General features: G+C 38.2%; 2 protein-coding genes across 3 annotated transcripts in view; both read left to right on the plus strand.

Annotated features, from left to right (window-relative positions):
- Nucleotides 1–709: 709 nt before the first annotated feature.
- myclb (MYCL proto-oncogene, bHLH transcription factor b) lies at nucleotides 710–6,422 on the plus strand. The gene is made up of 3 exons (XM_051664158.1): nucleotides 710–1,022; nucleotides 1,694–2,292; nucleotides 4,258–6,422. Exons 2-3 carry the CDS (start codon nucleotides 1,719–1,721, stop codon nucleotides 4,902–4,904), a joined length of 1,221 nt encoding a protein of 406 aa, XP_051520118.1. The 5' UTR covers nucleotides 710–1,022; nucleotides 1,694–1,718; the 3' UTR covers nucleotides 4,905–6,422.
- Nucleotides 6,423–9,152: 2,730 nt separating this feature from the next.
- The window catches only part of trit1 (tRNA isopentenyltransferase 1), a 62,181-nt gene continuing 50,045 nt past the window's right edge, over nucleotides 9,153–21,288 (plus strand). For both annotated transcript variants that reach the window (XM_051664152.1, XM_051664154.1), the window contains exon 1: nucleotides 9,153–9,336. In XM_051664152.1, the coding sequence (XP_051520112.1) occupies nucleotides 9,178–9,336 (159 nt within the window). In that variant the 5' untranslated portion in view covers nucleotides 9,153–9,177. The remainder of the gene's footprint in view (nucleotides 9,337–21,288) is intronic.

The following is a 21,288-nucleotide window of genomic DNA, read 5'->3' on the forward strand; positions in this document are numbered from 1 at the left end:
TTGAAACAGTGTGTTTTTACATTTATGGACTGGCCCCATTCACTTCAGCTGTAGAAGTGCCTTACTGTTGCTGCAACTTTTGCTTTTTTTTTTTTTTTTTTTTTTTTTTTTAATAAACAAGGGACAACTCATAATACGTTTTTGTGGTAATCAACATTATGTCAAAATGCTGTCGATTTAGCTTAACTTGTACTGAACCCAGAACAGTCCTTTAAAAGAAAACACAATCTAATATTATTGTCACTTATTTCAGTGTGAATAATTTCCTTACCAGTCATTTTATAAAACTGGTGCCTATTAAAAAATATAATAATAATAAAATAGGTGCATGACTCCCCTGTGTATGAGACATATAGACAAACAAAGCAACATCATGTTGGTTAAAGTTTCACTTTGCTTGTCTGAGATTGCATGCACATTGGACAAATACACTACAGCACATCAGGAAAATGTTGCACCATGCATTTTCATATTTCATTCTTGCATACTTTAGCTGTTAAAGAGCAAGTCTCACTCAAAGTGACAGGACAATCCCTCATGAATTTGTGCAGGAGAATTCACTCAGTCACCCCTAGATACCCAACCCTGAAATCAACCTTTTTTTTAAGCAGCACTGTCCCTTTAAGTTGTGGGTGTGGCTAACTGACTACCACCCGCCCTATATGCAAATTTACCCGTTGCTTTGACTGGGTAAAATAGTGCGGCACTCGTGTCCATAGTGAGTGCGAGGCGCAGCGCGAGAGGAGATCTCACGGTAGCTATAAAGCCGAAGAGTGCAACGAAGTTTTCATGAGCAAATCAGCAAACAGCCCCGCAATTCAACGTGAAAATAACGGCTGGTTAAAACAAACCACACCTGGAAATCGAATGCAAGACGGGATTACTGAGAAGCTCACAGCTGATGGCGCTTTCATAACTTGTTGACATGAAAGCTTTTTGTGTAATTACTGAACTGTAGGAGACTGCAAACCTTCATTAGCGCGTCTCAAATGACATGCAGAATACTGACTCTTGACACTACGGTAAGTGTTCCCTAATTCAAATGATTTATCTTAATCGGCTTTTGAAAAATAAATAAATAAATAAAAAAATAAGCATTTTGCAGGCAACTTTAGAGGACTAGTGTAGACGTATGGTAGTACATACATCTACTTATATGATGCGTTACAATGTAGTGTTAAGTAATAGAGTTGCGAAACTTCCAAGTTTTGTGCCATAAAAGTACAACGGCATGCAGAAGAGGTTTTATGTTTTAAACGCTATAGCCTATGTTTATTTAGCTTGATTTATTAAACAGACATATAATGTCAGATTACACGCAGTGCTGACTAATTAATGCAATCTAGTCTCAATATATCTCCCTCACTGGTTGGTCTATACTTGCATTATTTACTTCAAGCTAGGGGCCGTTCACACCGAACGCGTTCTTGCGCTAAAAACAGAACGCAGGTATCTCGAGACGCGTTTTTAAAAGCTAGGGTTCTTTACGTAGACGTTGACACCGCGTCTAAAACGCGACGCACGTTTTGTGCATGTTTACATAGAAAAACAATTGAAAACGCGTTCTGTGTGAACGAAATGTAAATGTAGGTGAAAAATAAAATTGAACCGCATTAAGTTGATTATTTCTCCTAAAATGTTGCACAGTAGGATCGGATTGTGTTTTAAAATGGGATCAATGCTGGTGTTTCAGATCTTGAGCTCTGAGGACGACACAAATGCCCGGAATCAGTTCAAACGCGTCGCGCAATAAGAAGTGGGAGATGGAGGAGGAATACGACCAATATCAACACTATTTCTACGACGACCACAACTTGGACGATGACTTCTTTAAATCCACCGCACCGAGTGAGGACATTTGGAAGAAATTCGAGCTCGTGCCAACCCCGCCCATGTCGCCTGTCAGGATACTGGAGGGTACCGGTCCATCTCTAGGGGACCGACTAGAGTGGGTGTCCCAGTTCTTGGGACAGGACGACGAGCAGGACGGACAGTGCAAACTCAACGCGGAGGAGACTTTCGAAAACTTGAGCTCCATCATTATTAAGGACTGTATGTGGAGCAGTTTCTCGGCCAGTCAGCAGCAGCTGGAGAAAGTTGTCAGCGAGCGCCTGTCTTGTTCGGCGCAGACGAAACTCGCCGGCAAAGCGCAGTGCGTCCCCGCGGACGCGCCTGGCCTTAACAGCTTGGCGACAGATTGCGTGGATCCAGCAGCTGTCCTTACCTTTCCTCTGAGCAGCAGCTTCAAGAAACAGATGTCGTCCGGGTCAGAGTCTCGCACTGACTCATCCGGTAAGCACTGACCATAACAGAGCACTAACAGTTTGAGTTGGAGCGTAGTGGTGCTCAAATATTTTTATTTGAAGAGCGTGTAAGCTTGTAATTGTACAGTAAGTGTAAATTTTGCAGTTCATACGTTCCTTTGCCAAATTTCAGTGTTGACAGCTGTTGTTCTGTTGACAGCCCTCCCTCCTTTGACACCAGAAAGATCCAAATCTCTGTGATCATGATGTGTGGAATTTGTCTTATATACATATATATATATTACGAAATGCATTAATTCATGTTCTTTTAGCCGGAATCAATCTAACAACTGACATACACCAATCAGCCACAACATTAAAACCACCTGCCTAATATTGTGTAGGTCCCCCTCCTGCTGCCAAAACAGCACCAACCCGTCTGAGATGATATTCTTCTCATCACAATTGTACAGAGCAGTTATCTGAGTTACCGCAGACTTTGTCAGTTCGAACCAGTCTGGCCATTCTCTCAAACCAGCCCGTCTGGCATCAACAGTCATCCATGCGATTATCTAATCAGCCAATTGTGTGGCAGCAGTGCATAAGATCATGCAGATACGGGTCAGGAGCTTCAGTTAATGTTCACATCAACCATCAGAATGGGGAAAAATGTGACCTCAATGATTTGGACTGTGGCATGATTGTTGGTGCCAGATGGGCTGGTTTAAGTATTTCTGTAACTGCTGATCTCCTGGGATTTTCACACACAACAGTCTCTAGAGTTTACTCCGAATGGTGCCAAAAACAAAAAAACATCCAGTGAGCGGCAGTTCAGCTGATGTAAATGCCTTGTTGATGAGAGAGGTCAACAGAGAATGGCCAGACTGGTTCAAATTGACAAAGTCTACAGTAACTCAGATAACCGCTCTGTACAATTGTAGTGAGAAGAATATCATCTCAGAATGCTATATTGAGATGCGGGTTGGCGCTGTTTCGGTGGCACGAGGGGGACCTACACAATTACCAGCAGCAAGAAATGATAAGGATGCTAGGATTCTCAAGTATTCAAGGCTGTACAATTGTCCATGGGTGAACAGTTAGTACCAGTATATAAATATGTTGTAGAGCAGTTTTGCATTATTATTGGCTTTGATTCTTCCCAATTTTTTTTTTTATGCATTCAAATACATTTAAAAAAAAAACCTCACAATAGTTACACTTAAATGTTTAAAGGGATTTTCCAGGTTCAATACAAGTTAAGCTCAATCAGCAGCATTTGTGGCATAATATTGATTACAAAAAAATGTACTGCAACTTGTCCTTCCTTTTCTTTGGAAAAAAAAGCAAAAATCTTGGTTACAAAGAGGCAGTTACAATGGAAGTGAATGGGGCCAATCATTAAACGTTAAAATATTCACCGTTTCAAAAGTATAGCCACAAAACGTAAACTATATGCGTGTTAACATGACTTTAGTTTGATAAAATCACTTGCTAACCTTTTCTGTGTGTAAAGTTAAATCCAATTTTACAACTTTGTTGCCATGACGACGTTGTCAACCCTACAACGACTGTAAAAGTGATGATTTAAACAACTTTACAACTTCAATAATACACAAGTTTTAACAGACGAATTAATGTGTGCTTTTATTATATTGAAAGTTTCACATTTCTGCCTTAAAAGCCTCCAAAAACATTCAAAATCCAAATCAAAGGTGACCTAGAGTTCATTTTTACAGATCAAAGCCACATGTTGTATTCTAGCATACTTCTTGCTGAGAGTAGGGAACAAATGGATTCTCAAAAATGTGGGGCCTGTCTGATGAGATCTTACATTCTGAATTAAGTTCAAATGACAGGCGTGAATAAGGGGATTGGAAAGTGTATTCAAGTTTGGCCAAAGGCTGTCAAAAGAGGAAGCGACATAGCGTATGACCTGTTCACAATAGATGCAATACAACACAAATTTATGACACATGCAGAACTGAGATGCCTCATGTACTTTTTGTTCTTGCAGATGATGAAGAGATCGACGTTGTGACCGTGGAACATAAGCAGAACAAGTCACGTTTGGTAAATGCCCGTACACCAGTCACCATCACAGTTCGAGCAGACCCCTATGACCCTTGCATGAAGCGATTTCACATATCCATTCACCAGCAGCAACACAACTATGCTGCTCGCTCGCCCGACAGTTATCCTGAAGAGGAGCCACCTCACAAGAAGGTCAGACAAGAAACCTTGCAGCCAAGGCTTGCTTCCACGCCCCAAACCCCTGAGTGCAAACCCCCTATTCCTTCCCCCACGCTCCCTGTCCCATCACAGACTGCTTCTGGCTCTCCAACCCACACATCCTACCACCTCAAATCCCAACCATCCAGCCCTCAGAGTTCAGATTGTGAGGACACAGACAAGCGCAAGACACACAATTTCTTGGAGCGGAAGAGACGCAATGACTTGCGCTCACGCTTTCTGGCTCTCCGGGATGAGATCCCAAGCCTGGTTGACTGTTCAAAGACACCCAAAGTTGTGATCTTAACCAAGGCCACGGAATACCTGCGTACGCTGCATGCCAGTGACAAAAAGAAGGCCCAGGAGAAGAAGCAGCTGAAAAGCAGGCAACAACAGTTACTACGGAGGCTAGCAGAACTGAAACGTGCATAAAATAGGCTAGCACAGTCTGTCCAGCCATACTTTCAATAGAAACTCTCTAGAGCGGCATGGTTTGTCAAAACGTGTGGATATTTAATGGAATGGATTCTTTATTTTGAGTTTAGTTTTTCAGCTTTCGTTCTTTGCACATTTGCCTTTGCGACTGGGGGGGTGACATACTTTAAAGCAGATGTTTGGTGTTCCCCAGTGGAACCCCCCCCAAGCTTCAAACATATTTCCAAAGAGGGTCGTTATTTCTGGCATTTCCTTTTTTTAAGATTTAAAACATTTATTTAAACTTAACAGAACACCCATTCTCGCACAAGAGCTAAAGATGAAAGTATTTAAGTGGGGATATATTATTTCATTGACTTAGCATGCCAAGGTTTTTTAAATGTAGCAATTTAAACGCATGTGTAATTGATCTCATAAATCAAGGTATTTGTGGTAGAATTTTGAAGCTATCTAGTTAAAAATATTCAAAGGTCATTGTACCTTCTCCATTAATAGTGCTTTGTCACCTTAACTCTAAAGGAGAGCTGTGTGCCCCCATTGCCACTTGATGACAGTGTACATTTAACAGGCAGGAAGTTGGATCACTGATACTTTGTTGCTTTTTTTTAGTGAACGTACATTATTCTTCTAATGAACATTCAGGATGGTATTCAGCACAGCCTTGCAGTGTATATAAACTGTGGCATATACTATGGACTTATGTGTATATAATAGCAGTTGATGTACAGATTATTGTGTAAAAATACATTGTGTTTGAATATGTAAATCAGCACTGTTAAAAGACTTTATTTTCTATATTTCATTTTGTCCTAAAACTTGGTTGGCCCATCTGCCTTCCCTAAGAGTATCTCAAAGTTTCTATTTTTGTTAAGAAAAGATTTTTAAAAATGCAAAAAATTTAATAAAACAACACTATCATCATTTAATTTTCATCACTAGCCACTTTGTTATGCTGTTTTCACTGCCTGTTCCCTTCTTTTCTGACCTTTCGTTCACTCTTCTCTCTTATGAGGGGGAAAAAGAAATTGCTGAAAGAATTTTGTACTGATTATATTTTCTTACAGAATTCATTGTATCATTGTTTCATTTCTATTTGAATATAAAGTTCCACTGGTGGCATATGCTTACTTTTTCCCCAAATATGGTCATCAAAACATATGCTTGTAATCTGAAGCCTACGCACACTGTCAGTTGCCATGTTCCAGAATGCAATTATTTCTAAGAACAGAGGCCATACGTTCACAACAAGCATCAGTGATAGATTGAGGTGACTTAATTGTACTTTCATCTGGGAAATTGTATGGCTTAATATGTTGAAATGCAGTCAGAAATGGATGCCACTTGACACCGAGTGCATATGCCACCGGTAACCCATTTGCTTTTTTTACCTTGTCATCGGGTGTCATACTGGGAGATGAATGGCAGCAGCATTGTCTAAGCACTTTGTGTTCTGTACCTCATAAACCTATATACATTAACTCAAAATCGGATAATAAATAAAATCATTTCAAATCACATGAGTCTGTTTGTTTCTCTTTATTAATTAGAATTAAACACACCTTACATGCTTTAAGATTTATTGTTTACATAAATCAACGATCCAGCCAAACAAAACATTAAAGCTTAGAAGAAGGATGACCTAATTAAGATATTTCTCATATCATGTTTAGACTGCAGGAGCAGTGATTGGTTTAAAAACGTGCTTTAATTTAAGGTTTGTACTTCTATTCATTAGACAGTATTAATATTGGTGCAGTCATGACAGATTATTGGACAGAATTGTACTATATGTGGCATCAGATGTATTTTACTCCATCAACACCTGTACAAGTATGTGAACTCGATTTGATCATTTCATTAGCGAGAGCCGCTTTTAGTTGACATGTCGTAGTGGCCTTCTTTGCCATGGCAACAATTATCTCTCTTCTCCTTGGCGCAGAATGCTCTGTTGCCATGGAGATGAAAGAGAGCTATTCATACTGGGAGGTGCACGAGTCAACCTGCTAAAGTCAACAGTGTTGTGAAAGCTGGATGTTAAATGATTAAAAACTGTGCGATTGCCAACTCATGAAATATCCGAGCAACTGAAAAATCAAAGTTGACTGTTTTACAATTAAACAAAAAGAAACATGAGATACATCACCATGTTACAATAACAAAACTAGGTTATTATAGCTTCCCCTAAATGTTTTGAAAATGGGGCCTGGGTAGTTCAGCGAGTATTGACGCTGACTACCACCCCTGGAGTTGCGAGTTCGAATCCAGGGTGTGCTGAGTGACTCCAGCCAGGTCTCCCAAGCAACCAAATTGGCCTGGTTGCTAGGGAGGGTAGAGTCACATGGGGTAACCTTCTCGTGGTCGCTGTAATGTGGTTCTCACTCTCGGTGGGGCATGTGGTGAGTTGTGCATGGATGCCGCGGAGAATAGCATGAGCCTCCACACATGCTAGGTCTCCGAGGTAACACCCTCAACAAGCCACGTGATAAGATGCGTGGATTGACGGTCTCAGACGTGGAGGCAACTGAGATTCATCCTCCTCCACCACGATTGAGGCGAGTCACTACGCCACCACGAGGACTTAGAGCGCATTGGGAATTGGGCATGCCAAATTGGGGAGAAAAGGGGAGAAAATCATGTTCATTGAAAAAGAGATGCACTTTTTAAGATACTGCATAATACCTACACTGCAAAGAATTAAATAGCATTTTATCCAGCTTATGGGTATTTTTAAGTCACAGATACTATGAAATGTGAATGACTTTGCATCTACATGTTAGACCAACAATATTCCCCCAAATGTTGTCCAAACTAGCCTAACAGAGTTGTTTGAATGAACAATTTCATATTGAACAATGCTGCTGATTTGCGAGTTTCCAGCATGCGTTGCAAAATGAATAAATTATGTGGTTAATGTTATAGGTCTATTTTTGTTTGCTGTTTGGTGACTTTATTCATGCTGTTTTTGTTGTTTTTTGTTGACACTGTTAGTTATTTGTTGTGTGGGGATGTTACGAGCTCATCTTTTAACTTAATGAGGTTTGTTGATTGTCACGTTTTTGTGGTTTGAGATCATTTCTGTCTAAATGTCAAACAGTTGTACGCACTGTCTTGCAAGACACCTCTCTCAGAGGCAAAAATTACAGTTAAAATCATGTAAAAGTAATTCAAAGCCATATATAAGACTGAAATGGTTACAAATTGAAAGTTCTCATATTGCAAATTGAAAGTTGGCTGAACAAGAAATTAGTAGTTCTCTCAATAAGAATATTTACATTTAGTGAACAAACAAATTCAAATTGATTAAACAAAGCAATGTTACTGAGGACAATTATTAAACAGTTGTTGAGAGAACTCAAAAATAGTAATGTATCATGTTGCCTTGATGTTTTCTTTTGCTCAACAATTCATTTTTAGTGTATAATAAATTGTCTAATTGCTTCATTTGATGATGTGTCCAATTAATGTACAGTTAATTCTGTAAAAATGGAGGAAGAATGTCTGCATCTGTTTTATGAGCGTAAACATGCACAAACCCTTAGGGAGATCTTACTACAATTAATCTTGTCTTTTTAAAAGGGCCTATATTAAACATGTTGGTAACTTTTTATTTTGCAGTGTTAATGCTTAACATAAAACATATTTCTGGATTTTTTACCCAGATTTGAAATATTGTACATACTATTCAATCTCTTAAACCAATGCTTAAACTATTGAATAATGCTAAAAATACCAAATTTCCTCATGACATTGTTTTTATTTTCTGAATAATATCGCTGTTATTTCTTTTTAATTATAATTACATTTTCTGATATATTATAAAAATAATATCTATATTTATTTTTTATGACACTGCAGCTTTTTTTCTCTTTTCTTTTTTTCGTGTAAATATTTTAATGCAGTGCTTATTGTTATTTGTTTATGCAATAATACATATATTTTAAAATATATATGTTATCTGAGCTCAATGGATTCTCTGGCAGCTGAATAAAGTAATGAAAAAATGAGCTGTTTCTGAATTGTTTGTTGGTTTCATGTCTGGAACAAAGATTGACATCCACATATTACGATTCCTGGACTGTAAACACTTTTGTTCGCTTGGATGAACTGTTGTCCTATTTAAGACACTCTAGCCTCATCTCACCTGCTAAAATCGAATCCTTTAAACTCGTTTCTATGGAAACGGGTTTAGTTGCTTGGATACAGTTCCCTCCTCCACTGCGAGGTCTACGCGCATGCTCAGATGATTCTGGAGACTTCAGAGGTTGCTGTCATGGCTGCTGCCACTCTGAGCATGCAGCGTGCACTAAGGAAAGGTATCACCCCATCTTTGGTGGTTATTTTAGGGGCGACTGGAACTGGAAAGTCCAAACTGGCGATCGAAATTGGGAAAAGACTTCAGGGGGAAATTATAAGCGCCGATTCCATGCAGGTGAGTTGACAGATCTACTGTGTCATCATCTCTGTTAATAAAAGAAGCACGTGAAAGGGCATTGCGCCTGATAAATGACAAGTCATTTTGAAATAACCAAGCAGCAACATTCCTTAAGAATTATTTGTTACGTCACAATGAACGGTGTCAAAAGTTTTGATTTCTCTGAAGTAGAATTAATGCAACCCGTTTTATGTCGCACTAGGCAGGTATGCAGTAGGCCAAACATCATCAAAAGCAGTTGGGAAATAATTTTCACGGGTTAATACTTTATTATTTGTTTTTCAAGATGGGTTGTAGCCAAATGTGGTTTAAACGTTTTTGTACAACGCTTCGTATATGTTTGAGGAATGGTAGACTGTTTTTATTTCCTCGTGCTCGTGTTCATCAATGGTCGCCATATTTGATAAAACGTTCCACGTAAACTTTTACATTTGTCATAAGTCCGAGAATGATGTCCAACCCACTGATCTTTGCTGTCATCATAAGGCTCATGGATGGCAATATGTGTGAGTTATTGAATGATTTCTTAATTCAGGTAATTTTTCTACTATTCAAAAGAGACGTATGGTCACTGTATTTGTACGATTCAGTCAATACTGTAAATTGGACTTGATATATTCAGACAGATTCTCTTATTGTCTAAAGGGAGTTGGCAGAGAATGCAAGTGATTCTGTGTTCTGTTCTGTTCTTTTTGATGGGTTTCATTAAATCATAGAAAGAAGTGACCATCTGCAGTGGTCCTCTAGTGTCTGGAGCTTTTGTTGGGTCATGTATTGTGTCAAGGGTCTAAAAGTATACCAGAATGCTGTAGACCAAATGAAAAGTATTAAAAACGCATTATTCTAAAGTTACACATTAGCTAGTTTTTGAGCAGTCAGACCTTTGTGTAAATGTCTTAAGATCTGGTGCACAATGCAGCTTATTTTGGCCAAGACCCGCCCACTTTTGGGGCAGTCACATTAGGACAATCCCATGGACCAGGATATGATGTCACGTGTGAGGGCTTCTGAAGTAAAACATACATCACAAATATCAAATAATATAATATTTAAAATGTGAAAATATATTGTCTACTCGCTTTCCTGCAACAACAAACATGCAGCTTTAATTAATGTATTCTTTGAGTTGAGCCTAGAGGTCAGCATGCGACATCTCATTCTTTTATTGGTATCGCGTCCTCTTGTCATACGGATTCTCAGGCCTGCATCCGAATGTGAAATGTCTTTGCATAAACTTGCATTTCTGGTCTGCTGCGTTTGGATGCGTTTGAATGGGAGAGAATGGAGCGCAACGTGTAATGTGACTGCCGCTTTTCTCTGGAATAGACTGACAGGTAAAATCACCAACCACTGTTTTTTGCATACCATGAAAGGAATAGTTCACCCAAAAATGAATATTTGCTGATAATTTACTCACCCTCAGGCCATCCAAGAGTTATCTGAGTTTCTTCATCAAAACAAAATTAAAGATTTTTAGGATTTCATTTCAGGCCTCCTCCTCTAAACAATGCAAGTGAATGTACTCCATTTTTTGACGGTCCAAAATGCATATTTAGGGTGCATCAAAATAATCCACATGACTCCAGTTGACAAATAAATTTGTCTGAACCCAAACGATTGATTATTTTTAGAAACAAAACAATACTTATTATACTTTTTAACTACAAATGGTTGCTTCCGTACATCTCTGTGACGCGAGCTCATGAGGGGGATGACATAAGCTTGTTGGTAACAACACACGATCTTCCTTCAAAATAAAAGGCTTGATAAAATAATTAGGTTTCCTTCAAAATAAAGCCTTGAGACTGTATAGCAATTCTGCATGCTCAATTAATACAGAAATATATTACTAATATATATTATGGTATGGTTTGGGAATATAATAATGTTAATAATAATTAAAAATTACATTTTAAAGATTGGATCTTAAAAGAGGATGTAAGTGTAAACACCCTACAGAGTTTCTATTAGCAGTAAAGAATGGGCAAAACATGACTTAAATTTTGGTCAAAATGAATCATTTACTAGTCTGCAGTTCTAACAACTTGTTCATCATAAGAGCTACTGTTTAGTCACCATGAATTCAAAATGGACAATTCTTAATGGATGTTGCTGTTTTTGTTATAAACTATTTATATGTGCACATTATTTATTTATTTATTTTTTAAATGGTTTTCCCTCTTAATCTTTAATCAAAAACAATAACTCGCAACGAATTCTCTTCTCTGCTGACGTATGTCATGGCAGAGGGCTGGGCAATAAGGTTGACCAATAGCCAGACGAGTTTCAACCCCTCCTTTCCAGCCACCTGTCAATCACATGAACGATCGCAGCAAACAGCATGGTTAATAGGTATATTTTATGATAATTTGGTTCTTAAAACTTATGAAAAGCTGGCTGGTATTGAGATCGCTTCTCAAGTTTTCCCGGTAAGCGACTCTAGCATGAGCAGCACAGTGGAAAGGCGTGTGTTTGTGTGTGTGTGTGTGTGTGTGTGTGTGTGTGTGTGTGTGTGTGTGTGTGTGGCTGTAAACTAAAGCCTATTGGCTATTTTAAAAAATGGGACGAGTCGTTCGACATGTCCCGCCCCCAATTCCTGTTTCAGTAGGAAATATGTCAAAACAGCAAATCGAACAGGGCTCTTGAAGGCACTTCAGTGCGACTTTAATGTCATTTTACGTTTTTTTTTTTTTTTTTGTTGTTCTTTTGGAATCGATATTTAAGTACTGGCAATATTATTTATTTTTTTTTTGTTCAAATTGTACAGCCCTGTAATAAAAAAAATATATATATATATATATATATATATATTTTATTAAATGACAGAATAATCGTGGTTATTAATTGTGATTAAAATTTTTAGCAAAATAATCGTGATTATCATTATCATGCAGCCCTAGGCTGAGGGTTACTGAGGACGTATGTACACAAAGAATCGTAAAACCGGTTAACCGGTGATTTTTTTGCTTTGACGGAAATCTAACCATCTAAAACTCACACCGCGGCATCCTTAGTTCACCGTCCTCTTAAAAATATAATAAACTCTTACTTGCTTTTTTTTTTTAACTTCAGCTAAAAACAAACAAAAACAAACAAATAAATAGAAAAGTGGAAAAAAAAATGTTTTTTCTCAATGTTCATGTCCACTGTGTTCTTGTTTTTGTCCACTTTGTGATAGGGTCTCAGCCCCACTATTCATCATCATTATTTGGAACCCAGTCAACTTGAATATTATGTTATCATAATATAATATTGGTTATTATTATTATTATTATTATTATTATTACTATTATACTATAGTAATTTACTTCTGTTATAAAACCTCACAAACACTTGGCATTGCTTTAAACAGTCCAGTTAAACCGTCAGCTTTTATTTTGGAGGGAAACTGCAGGAAGATCTTAAAAGTTTCACAACACCTGTACATGGCTTGACAGTAAGGACTGCCCGATGGCCCGGGGCCAGTTTGAGAGAGATTCGGGCCAGTTGCAAGAACCTTCACTTGCCAGATAGGGCCAGTGCTGCATTTTTAACGTTAGTGCAAGCAGACAACAAGCGAGAGCACAAAAATTGCACAGAGCGAACAAAGTCTTCTAATTGAGCACTCAGAGATGAGTGTGCGTGATTATATTTAGCTTGTAAAGACGCGCGAGCATATAATATACCGGACACGCCAAGGCACGGTCGCATGAGCACACAGGAGCGTGCAGACACGGAGCATGCTCTTCTTGAACTGTCCTCGTTCTTTTCCAAGTGTCATAGCAACGTGAAATTACCAATGTGTAGAGAATTGCAGGAAAAAAGCACTTCGTGAATTTTGGAGCGGGATTGCACATCTTATGCAACATTTTATGTATCTCCACAGATTTCATGTTCACAGTGTGCAAAATTCCCAAATTTTTTTTGTTTTAACATGTTTGTGAAAATTAGTAACCCACACAGTGGAACACAAGAAATCCACAGTTTCTTTCTATTAGACTGTAAATCCATCTCTCTCACCATCTCTCCATGCAGCGTGGATGCTGTTTAATGTGAATGCGCACTCGCAAAGGGACAGATCGCAAGTATTGTTCCCACAGTAAAAAAACTTTTTCGCCTTTAGAAATGAGGCGCTGAATGAAACGTAATGAATGAAACGTAAGAAAACGTAATAAACGCAATTTATTCACGTGTCTGGAAATCTGAGCTGCTCAGTATCCAGAATACAAGTATACATTTAATTAGATGTTTCAAAACTTAAACATTAATTTGACATGCCAATGACGTTTGTAATGAAGAGAAGTAAAACCACTGTGGCTATTATTATTTTCAGAGCTGTACAGCTGCAGGGTGAAGATGACATTTTAAAACAGTCTACTTCATATCATCCTTATACAACACCTAAATGTTAACAGCTGTTACATTTCTCATTTCTGGACTGTGCAGGTATTTTCTTTCTGTGCTTTGTGTATCAGTCAGTGTTGGTCTTGTTTAGGCTGTCTAATTTCATGTTTATATCCACATTCTTAATTCACAGATAATGCCTAATATCTACCTACTGTAAATTACACGTCACAACCAATTTAGTAGCATGGTCTCCTCTCTTAGGGATTCATATGTTTATTACATTCAGTCAGTAATCAAATCTTTAATTCAGTGACTAAATCTTTGATCCTGCTTGTGAAAACTACATAGGGCCCAGAAGTTGACAGCATGACTAAACTGGTGACTGAAAACCCATCATTTGCTTCACAGAACTCTTAGCTTAAAAACATGTGTAAATGGCAGGTTGGCTAAGGTAAATATGAAGTATTTATGAATTCATATCTGTAAAGCGCTTATACAAGGCATAAATCATATCTTGCAATTTATAAATGTGATACAATTTTGGGGGAAATTGTCTTGACAACATAATATATAAAAAATATATTTAGCTTCAGACAATTTTTTTTAAAGCCATGATGGTAAAAACAGCTATTTTTCATTTTTGTGTTGGGGCCAGTGAAAATGTTGATAGGGCAAGTAAAAATCTGAACCAAATAATCCTTAGAAAAAATCTATGTATAATTTGGTCCTCATTTTAACCTCTTCTCATCCTCTGGTCTCAAATGCTTTGTTCCATGGGGTGTATTATTTGCATTTTTTTTATTAACTTGTAGCCGCCAAACATATTTGGAATTGCGCAAAGCTGAAATTGAAGTGAATCTTTAAAAATGACACGCCCCTCATGTAAGCAAACAAGATAGAACGGAGCACCTCTGTTAAGGCGATATACTGTATTTACGGGGAAGTTCTTCTTCGTTCTTTAGCTCAGGGCCCCTGGAAACGAGGCCTGGGAACTCAGGGTGGGTTTAGTGAAGGGTTTGGTACCACATTTGCATGTAGAATGGACTTTTCTGCTCCTGAATTTGGGTCATTTTAATCATACATGCCAGTCTTGTTCAGGAAGTGGACATTTGGTACATTCCCAATGTAGAACTGGGTGTAGTTCATGCATTTGTTGGTCTGAAAGCATGTCAGGATGTGTGATCATAGTCCTATTTAGTACCTTTATCTGTTTGTTTAAAATGCCAATTTTATTAATTCCATAATTGTATCTTTTAATGAAGCACATAGACAATCAATGCATTATATTGTTCATACCTGGTGTTGGGGGAGGGGTTCAAAACTAATTTTAAACTAATTAACTAATGAGATACTGTGAAGGATTTTTATATGTGTACAAGTCTTACACATATGGAAACAGTAACTGAAAGCTGGCTTGGTTTATTTCTTGCCTTGTCAAATCGATCAGTCTTGTGTTCATCATTTACACCCCCTGCCCCACCCCCCCATAATAGTTCATCTGGAATTTAATACATTTGGACTCTTGTAGCCTCTGTCTGGCCCTCCCCATCACAGGAAGGAAAGACTAAGAACATTTAATATAGGCTACCAATTTTAAAATAAATATTGACAGACTAACTGGCTTTCTTTCAACACATTATCAAAACATGTCTTGAGTATTTTAAACTTGCACATAGCCGGGGGCCTGGGTAGTGCAGCGAGTATTGACGCTGTTCGAATCCAGGGCGTGCTGAGTGACTCCAGCCAGGTCTCCTAAGCAACCAAATTGGCCAGTTGCTAGGGAGGGTAGAGTCACATGGGGTAATGTCCCCGTGGTCGCTATATATTTTCGGGGGGGGGGGATGGCGGCATCAGAAAATGGTTTGAGTTCCAGGGCTGAGGAATAATGTTATAAGTAACATTGCTAACACTGTTCTACATTACAGAGAAATACTAAACCGTAATAACCTTTAAAATATCAATTTTACAAGCGCACGCACGAAGTGGGCCGCAGCGACACCGGCAAAAGCGGTAATGATTCTGAATGTGCCGGAAAAAGCAGCAAGAAGACTGAACATTTTGTTAATTTATAGAGAGAAATACACATTAGGATTGTGTCGACAGACGATGATCTCGGGGATCCACGATGGTCAGAGTGATCGCCAATAGCTGATGCCTTTGACGATGTCAAGGCGATATTTGGCTCGTTTTCCCATTATGTATAACATTATTATTAGGCTATTATTATTATCAAATTAATATTACAAATAATTTGCCCGTAGACACACAGACACGCGCTTGAAGAAGCACACTTATTATATTATTAAGAACAGATGACAGAAAAGCCGTCTATGCACATGTATGTTTGTTCGGAGGTGTGCAATCTTGTGGAACACATGCATCTAAAAGGTTCTAACTCTTACTTTGCTTCTGTCTTCTGATTTTGTTTTTTGTTGCAAGAACAGTATCGTCTATGAGTGCTGCAAATGACCTCAGACATCTCAGCTCAGGAGGTGCTTTGAGTTCAGTTCACTTTATTTCCACAGAGCAGTTCATTGTGACAAACTCTGCAGCCTATACATCTGTGATTTATAATTTTTTTTATCACTTCATTATTTTATTTGCTTTTGCTGTTTCGTTTGGAGTGCAATTTGAATTTAGAAATATATTTGATTTAAGTTTTTCGTTTTTGTTTCGTTTCGTTCAATGCAGAATCACTAAAGCAAGAATATTAACTGATCCCTCAGCCCAGGAGTTTCCGATGTAATTGGATATTGCGATATACAGTTGTGCTCAAAAGTTTGCATACCCTGGCAGAAATTGTGAAATTTTGGCATTGATTTTGAAAATATGACTGATCATGCAAAAGAAACTGTCTTTTATTTAAGGATAGTGATCATAGGGGCCTGGGTAGCTCAGTGGTAAAAGACACTGGCTACCCCTAGTTCGCCAGTTCGAATCCCAGGGCGTGCTGAGTGACTCCAGCCAGGTCTCCTAAGCAACTAAATTGGCCCGGTTGTTAGGGAGGGTAGAGTCACATGGGGTAACCTCCTTGTGGTCTCTATAATGTGGTTTGTTCTCAGTGGGGCGCGTGGTGAGTTGAGCGTGGATGCCGTGGTGGATGGTGTGAAGCCTCCACATGCGCTATGTCTCCTTGAAACAACCACACCGTCTTTTTCCAGAGCAGCCTGTATTTCTCCTGAGGTTACCCGTGGGTTTTTCTTTGTTTCCCGAACAATTCTTCTGGCAGTTGTGGCTGAAATCTTTCTTGGTCTACCTGACCTTGACTTGGTATCGAGGTCTCCGAATTTTCCGCTTCTTAATAAGTGATTGAACAGTACTGACTGGCATTTTCAAGGCTTTGGATATCTTTTTATATCCTTTTCCATCTTTATAAAGTTCCATTACCTTGTTACGCAGGTCTTTTGACAGTTCTTTTCTGCTCCCCATGGCTCAGTATCTAGCCTGCTCAGTGCATCCACGTGAGAGCTAAAAAACTCATTGACTATTTATACACAGACACTAATTGCAATTTAAAAAGCCACAGGTGTGGGGGATTAAACTTTAATTGCCATTTAAATCTGTGTGTGTCACCTTGTGTGTCTGTAACAAGGCCAAACATCTTGTTTTTGATCAGGGCCATTTGGGTGATTTCTGTTATCATTATGATATAAAAAGGAGCCAAACAACTATGTGATAATAAATGGCTTCATATGATCACTATCCTTAAAAGACTTTTTGCATGATCTGTCATATTTTCAAAATCAATGGCAAAATTTTGCAATTTCTGCCAGGGTATGCAAACTTTTGAGCACAACTGTGTGTGTGTGTGTGTGTGTGTGTGTGTGTGTGTGTGTGTGTGTGTGTGTGTATATATATATATATATATCGTGAAGGAGGGAACAAAATTAATTTATTCACACGATATATTTTCCTGGACAACGAAATACCCGACCGGTAGAGAATGCACAGATGAATTAGGTTCTTTGCCAGAGAGATGTTGACAACTGTTGTAAAGCCATCTTTAAAAAGTTGAACAACACACATTTTAATTGCACTTAATTTTTTCCAGTTTCATTTGAACTTTTAGTTAAAATAAATAAAAAATAAAGTTCAAAGTTTGAAATCAAGGTGTCTTTCTTTATTGTGTAGGCTTAACCCTAACCCTGCTTAACGAAAATTACCCCATAGTACCACCTAGTGTCCAACCAGTGCTAATACTTCGTCAGTTTCCTGTGGAGCTTTTTTTTTTTTTTTCTTTTTTTTTTGTGACCAACCGACCAATCAAAACTTGGTTGATCAAGACTCTTCTCATAGACTAACGTTTGGCGGACTATCAGGGGGCAGCCCTACAATACTCTATATCAAGGTGTTTGCCAAATTAAGCTTTTTAATAGCCTATATTTTTCACCAGATGAGCTGTTCTGTATATATGTATTTCACAAGATTATTTTTTAATAAAATTATTATTCACAAGATATGAAGTTGGAGACAAATATAACAAATCTCCACAAGGTGTCACTGACTGTTTTTATTTCACCTCTAGAGGCCGCTGTTATACTGTAAAACGGTAAAAAAAAAAATATCTGCAACCATTGGCATACATTTTTGCCGATAACCGATAGTTTTAAAAAGCAATGATCTGCACCTATTAAATGTTAAAACTGATATATCGGTCTGCATTTAATCAGTGCCCTGACAACGTTCTAGCGTCGTTGCTGTGAATTTTGCATGGGAAAGCACCACTCATGCAGTATTTTTTAGACACTGAAAAAATCCAGTTGCCCTTCTCTTTTGGCAACCTTGAAGATATATTAATCTGTTGAGAGTGGCATGACTGTCACCCGGTGCAGTTAATTGGGTTACACTAATAAAATTCTTCTCTTGTACTGCAGAGCAGTCACATCCATTGCTCACACACTGGGCTACAAGCTGCATTGCTCCTATTAAGCCTACAATGGTGTAACACTCCACAAGAGATACAAAGAGTGAATGAGAAACAGAGTATGTGGGTGACGAGAGCGCTTGGGAGTGAGCTAGCAAAGATAATTGTGTGTATTATGTATTTGTGTAGTATATTGATAAGTCTAGAAACAAATGCAATGCTCATGTTCGAGAGTGAGATGAGTTCAGATCACAGTTGCAGGCAGGCCACTGGGAAGCCTCTATTGAGATGCTGAATTGGTGCCTATACGCCTGTTGTGCTCTGTAGCTTTCATTGAACATCTCTGGTATTCAGTGGCCATGCAGCCTACACAGGACGCCATTTACATTTTGAATGGCAGTACTGTACTGAGGAGAAGAATAGGTCTAAGCCGAGAGTGCGATCATTTGTTATTGTGGTCAGGTTAGGCTTGGTTATTTGAATAACGGTTTGTTGAATACCCAATTTCTTGCCGGTGGCGCAAGCCGTGGCATGAAACATCAAGGGAGAGCAGGGTTCAATGGACCTTGGGTCAATGAACTGCTCATGAGAACCACTGGCCAAGGTCATTAAGGCTGTTATAAGAGTGAAAGTTAGGAAAGGAATAAGGAATTTTCGATGCCCAGGGCATCACACATTTCACACAAGGTCTTCAAGATCCCAACAGCCTTTTTAATAGACCATTAACAAGAGTAAAGGACTGGAAGACTTAAACACACACTAACAGTTATTAAAAGACTTTTGTGTACGTTTGTGTCATGGTAACATGGATAACAGAAAAAAATCAGTAAATTTACAGTAAATTAACGGCAGCTGTGGTTGCAATAGATTTACTGTGAAAAATACGGTTACTACTAGGGTTGCCATGGTGTACGGTGTTACTGGTTTTACTCTGTACAAGGGACAACACTGGTGTAAAGTTTTATACCGATGAAAGGGGGGAAACATTATGAATGGAAGTTTAGCCTAACGAATAGAATAGCCTTAAATAAAGAACAGTTGCCTAATGAAGAGTTTGAGACCCATGATAAATGAACCTAAATAACGCATTGAAAGCCAGATGTTCTTAACCAACATATCAAATTACACAGGCCGCAAAGTACGCGCACCGACGGAAGATGTTTAATTGCCGGTAGCGAATATAAATGTGCATGGTGGGTAACTGTAAGACGTCTCTGATTCGGAATGACACAGTAAATGCTGTTAGACACTCAGACACGCACTTGAAGAAACACTTTATCATATTTTTAAGAACAGATGACAGAAAAGCCGACTATGTGCATGTCTGACGTGCTGATTGTTTGGAGGCGTGTAATCTCATGGAACACGCGTATGTAAAGGGTTTTCACTCTTTGTTTCAGTCTTCAGAAATAGTTCTGCAAGAATAATATCGTCTATGAGAATGCTGCAAATGACCTCAGACCATCTCAGCTCAGGTGAGGTGCTTTGAGTTCAGTTCGCTTTATTTCCACAAAGCAGTTCGTTGTGAGCGCAACTCTGCAGGGCCACTTTATATTGTATATAGCCTATGCGTCTGTGATTAAATCATAAAATACAAAAACACGTTCATCTCCAACCATGATTTATATTTCAGTGATTATTATCATTATGTTTACATTTCTAATTGTTTTTAGATCTTAATATGTATTAGTAATTTTCCGCCTGTCGTCGTAGATGGATACTTGCCTGACGGTTAAATTGAAAGGTGGTTATGTATGATTTTTTTGTCTTCGGTTTTTTGTTTTTTTAAATAAATGAATTTAATTTTCAATGCAAAATCACTAGAGCAAGAATATTCACCGATCCATCAGCCGGGGCTTTGATGATGTAATTGGATATTGTGATATATATATATATATATATTTGGCCCATTCTTTCACAAATGTTTGTAGAAGCAGTCTGCATGCCTAGGTGCTTCATTTTATACACCTGTGGCCATGGAAGTTATTGGAACACCTGAATTCAATTATTTGGATGGGTGAGCGAATACTTTTGGCAATATAGTGTGTGTGTATATATATATATATATTTTATAATTTTATTTTTTTTTTTTTATAAAAATATCCAGCCCTAGGAGGGAACAAAACTAATTTATTCACACACATTCAAAGTCATTACCCTTCCAAAGCAGCTAAACTGGGTCCTGGGATGAAAGGTAATAAAACACCAACATTAAACCCACAACAACCCACAATAAGTGATGTATTTTTCCAGACAATGAAATACCCGACCGGTAGCCCATGATGGAGCGAATGCACGGATGAAGTAGGTTCATTGCCAAAGAGATGTTGCCCTTCACATCTGTTGAAAAGCCATCTTTCAAAAAGTTGAACAACACTTATTTGAATTGCAATTAATTTTTTTCCAGTTTCATTTGAATTTTTAGTAAAATATATAAAAAATATAGTTAAAGTTTGAAATCAAGCTGCCTTGCGTTATTGTGTATGCTATTGCTTAATAAAAATTACCCCATAGTACCACTTAGCGTCCAACCAGCAGTAATACCGGTGTTAGTTAGAATGTGAACACACCGGTGTGAAAATTATGATATCGTGGCGAGTCAAGTTACCACGTTTCAGGGTTTATGAGATGTAATTTTAATGCCTGTATATTTTATTAACATTTGTATTATTGAATGATAAACTTAAAATCCGTAAAATCTGCTTATCACTTTATAATGTATTGTTAGTCATCATAGTAATTACAAGTTCATCAATAGT

This window comes from Myxocyprinus asiaticus, chromosome 30, assembly GCF_019703515.2.
Source record: "Myxocyprinus asiaticus isolate MX2 ecotype Aquarium Trade chromosome 30, UBuf_Myxa_2, whole genome shotgun sequence".
NCBI classification, from domain to species: domain Eukaryota; kingdom Metazoa; phylum Chordata; class Actinopteri; order Cypriniformes; family Catostomidae; genus Myxocyprinus; species Myxocyprinus asiaticus.

Bases quoted from the DNA above. Each gene is read 5' to 3' on its own strand.
- myclb (XM_051664158.1), top strand. From the start codon at position 1,719: ATGCCCGGAATCAGTTCAAACGCGTCGCGCAATAAGAAGTGGGAGATG. The intron at 2,293-4,257 runs GTAAGCACTGAC...TTGTTCTTGCAG, and splicing joins GTCTCGCACTGACTCATCCG to ATGATGAAGAGATCGACGTT.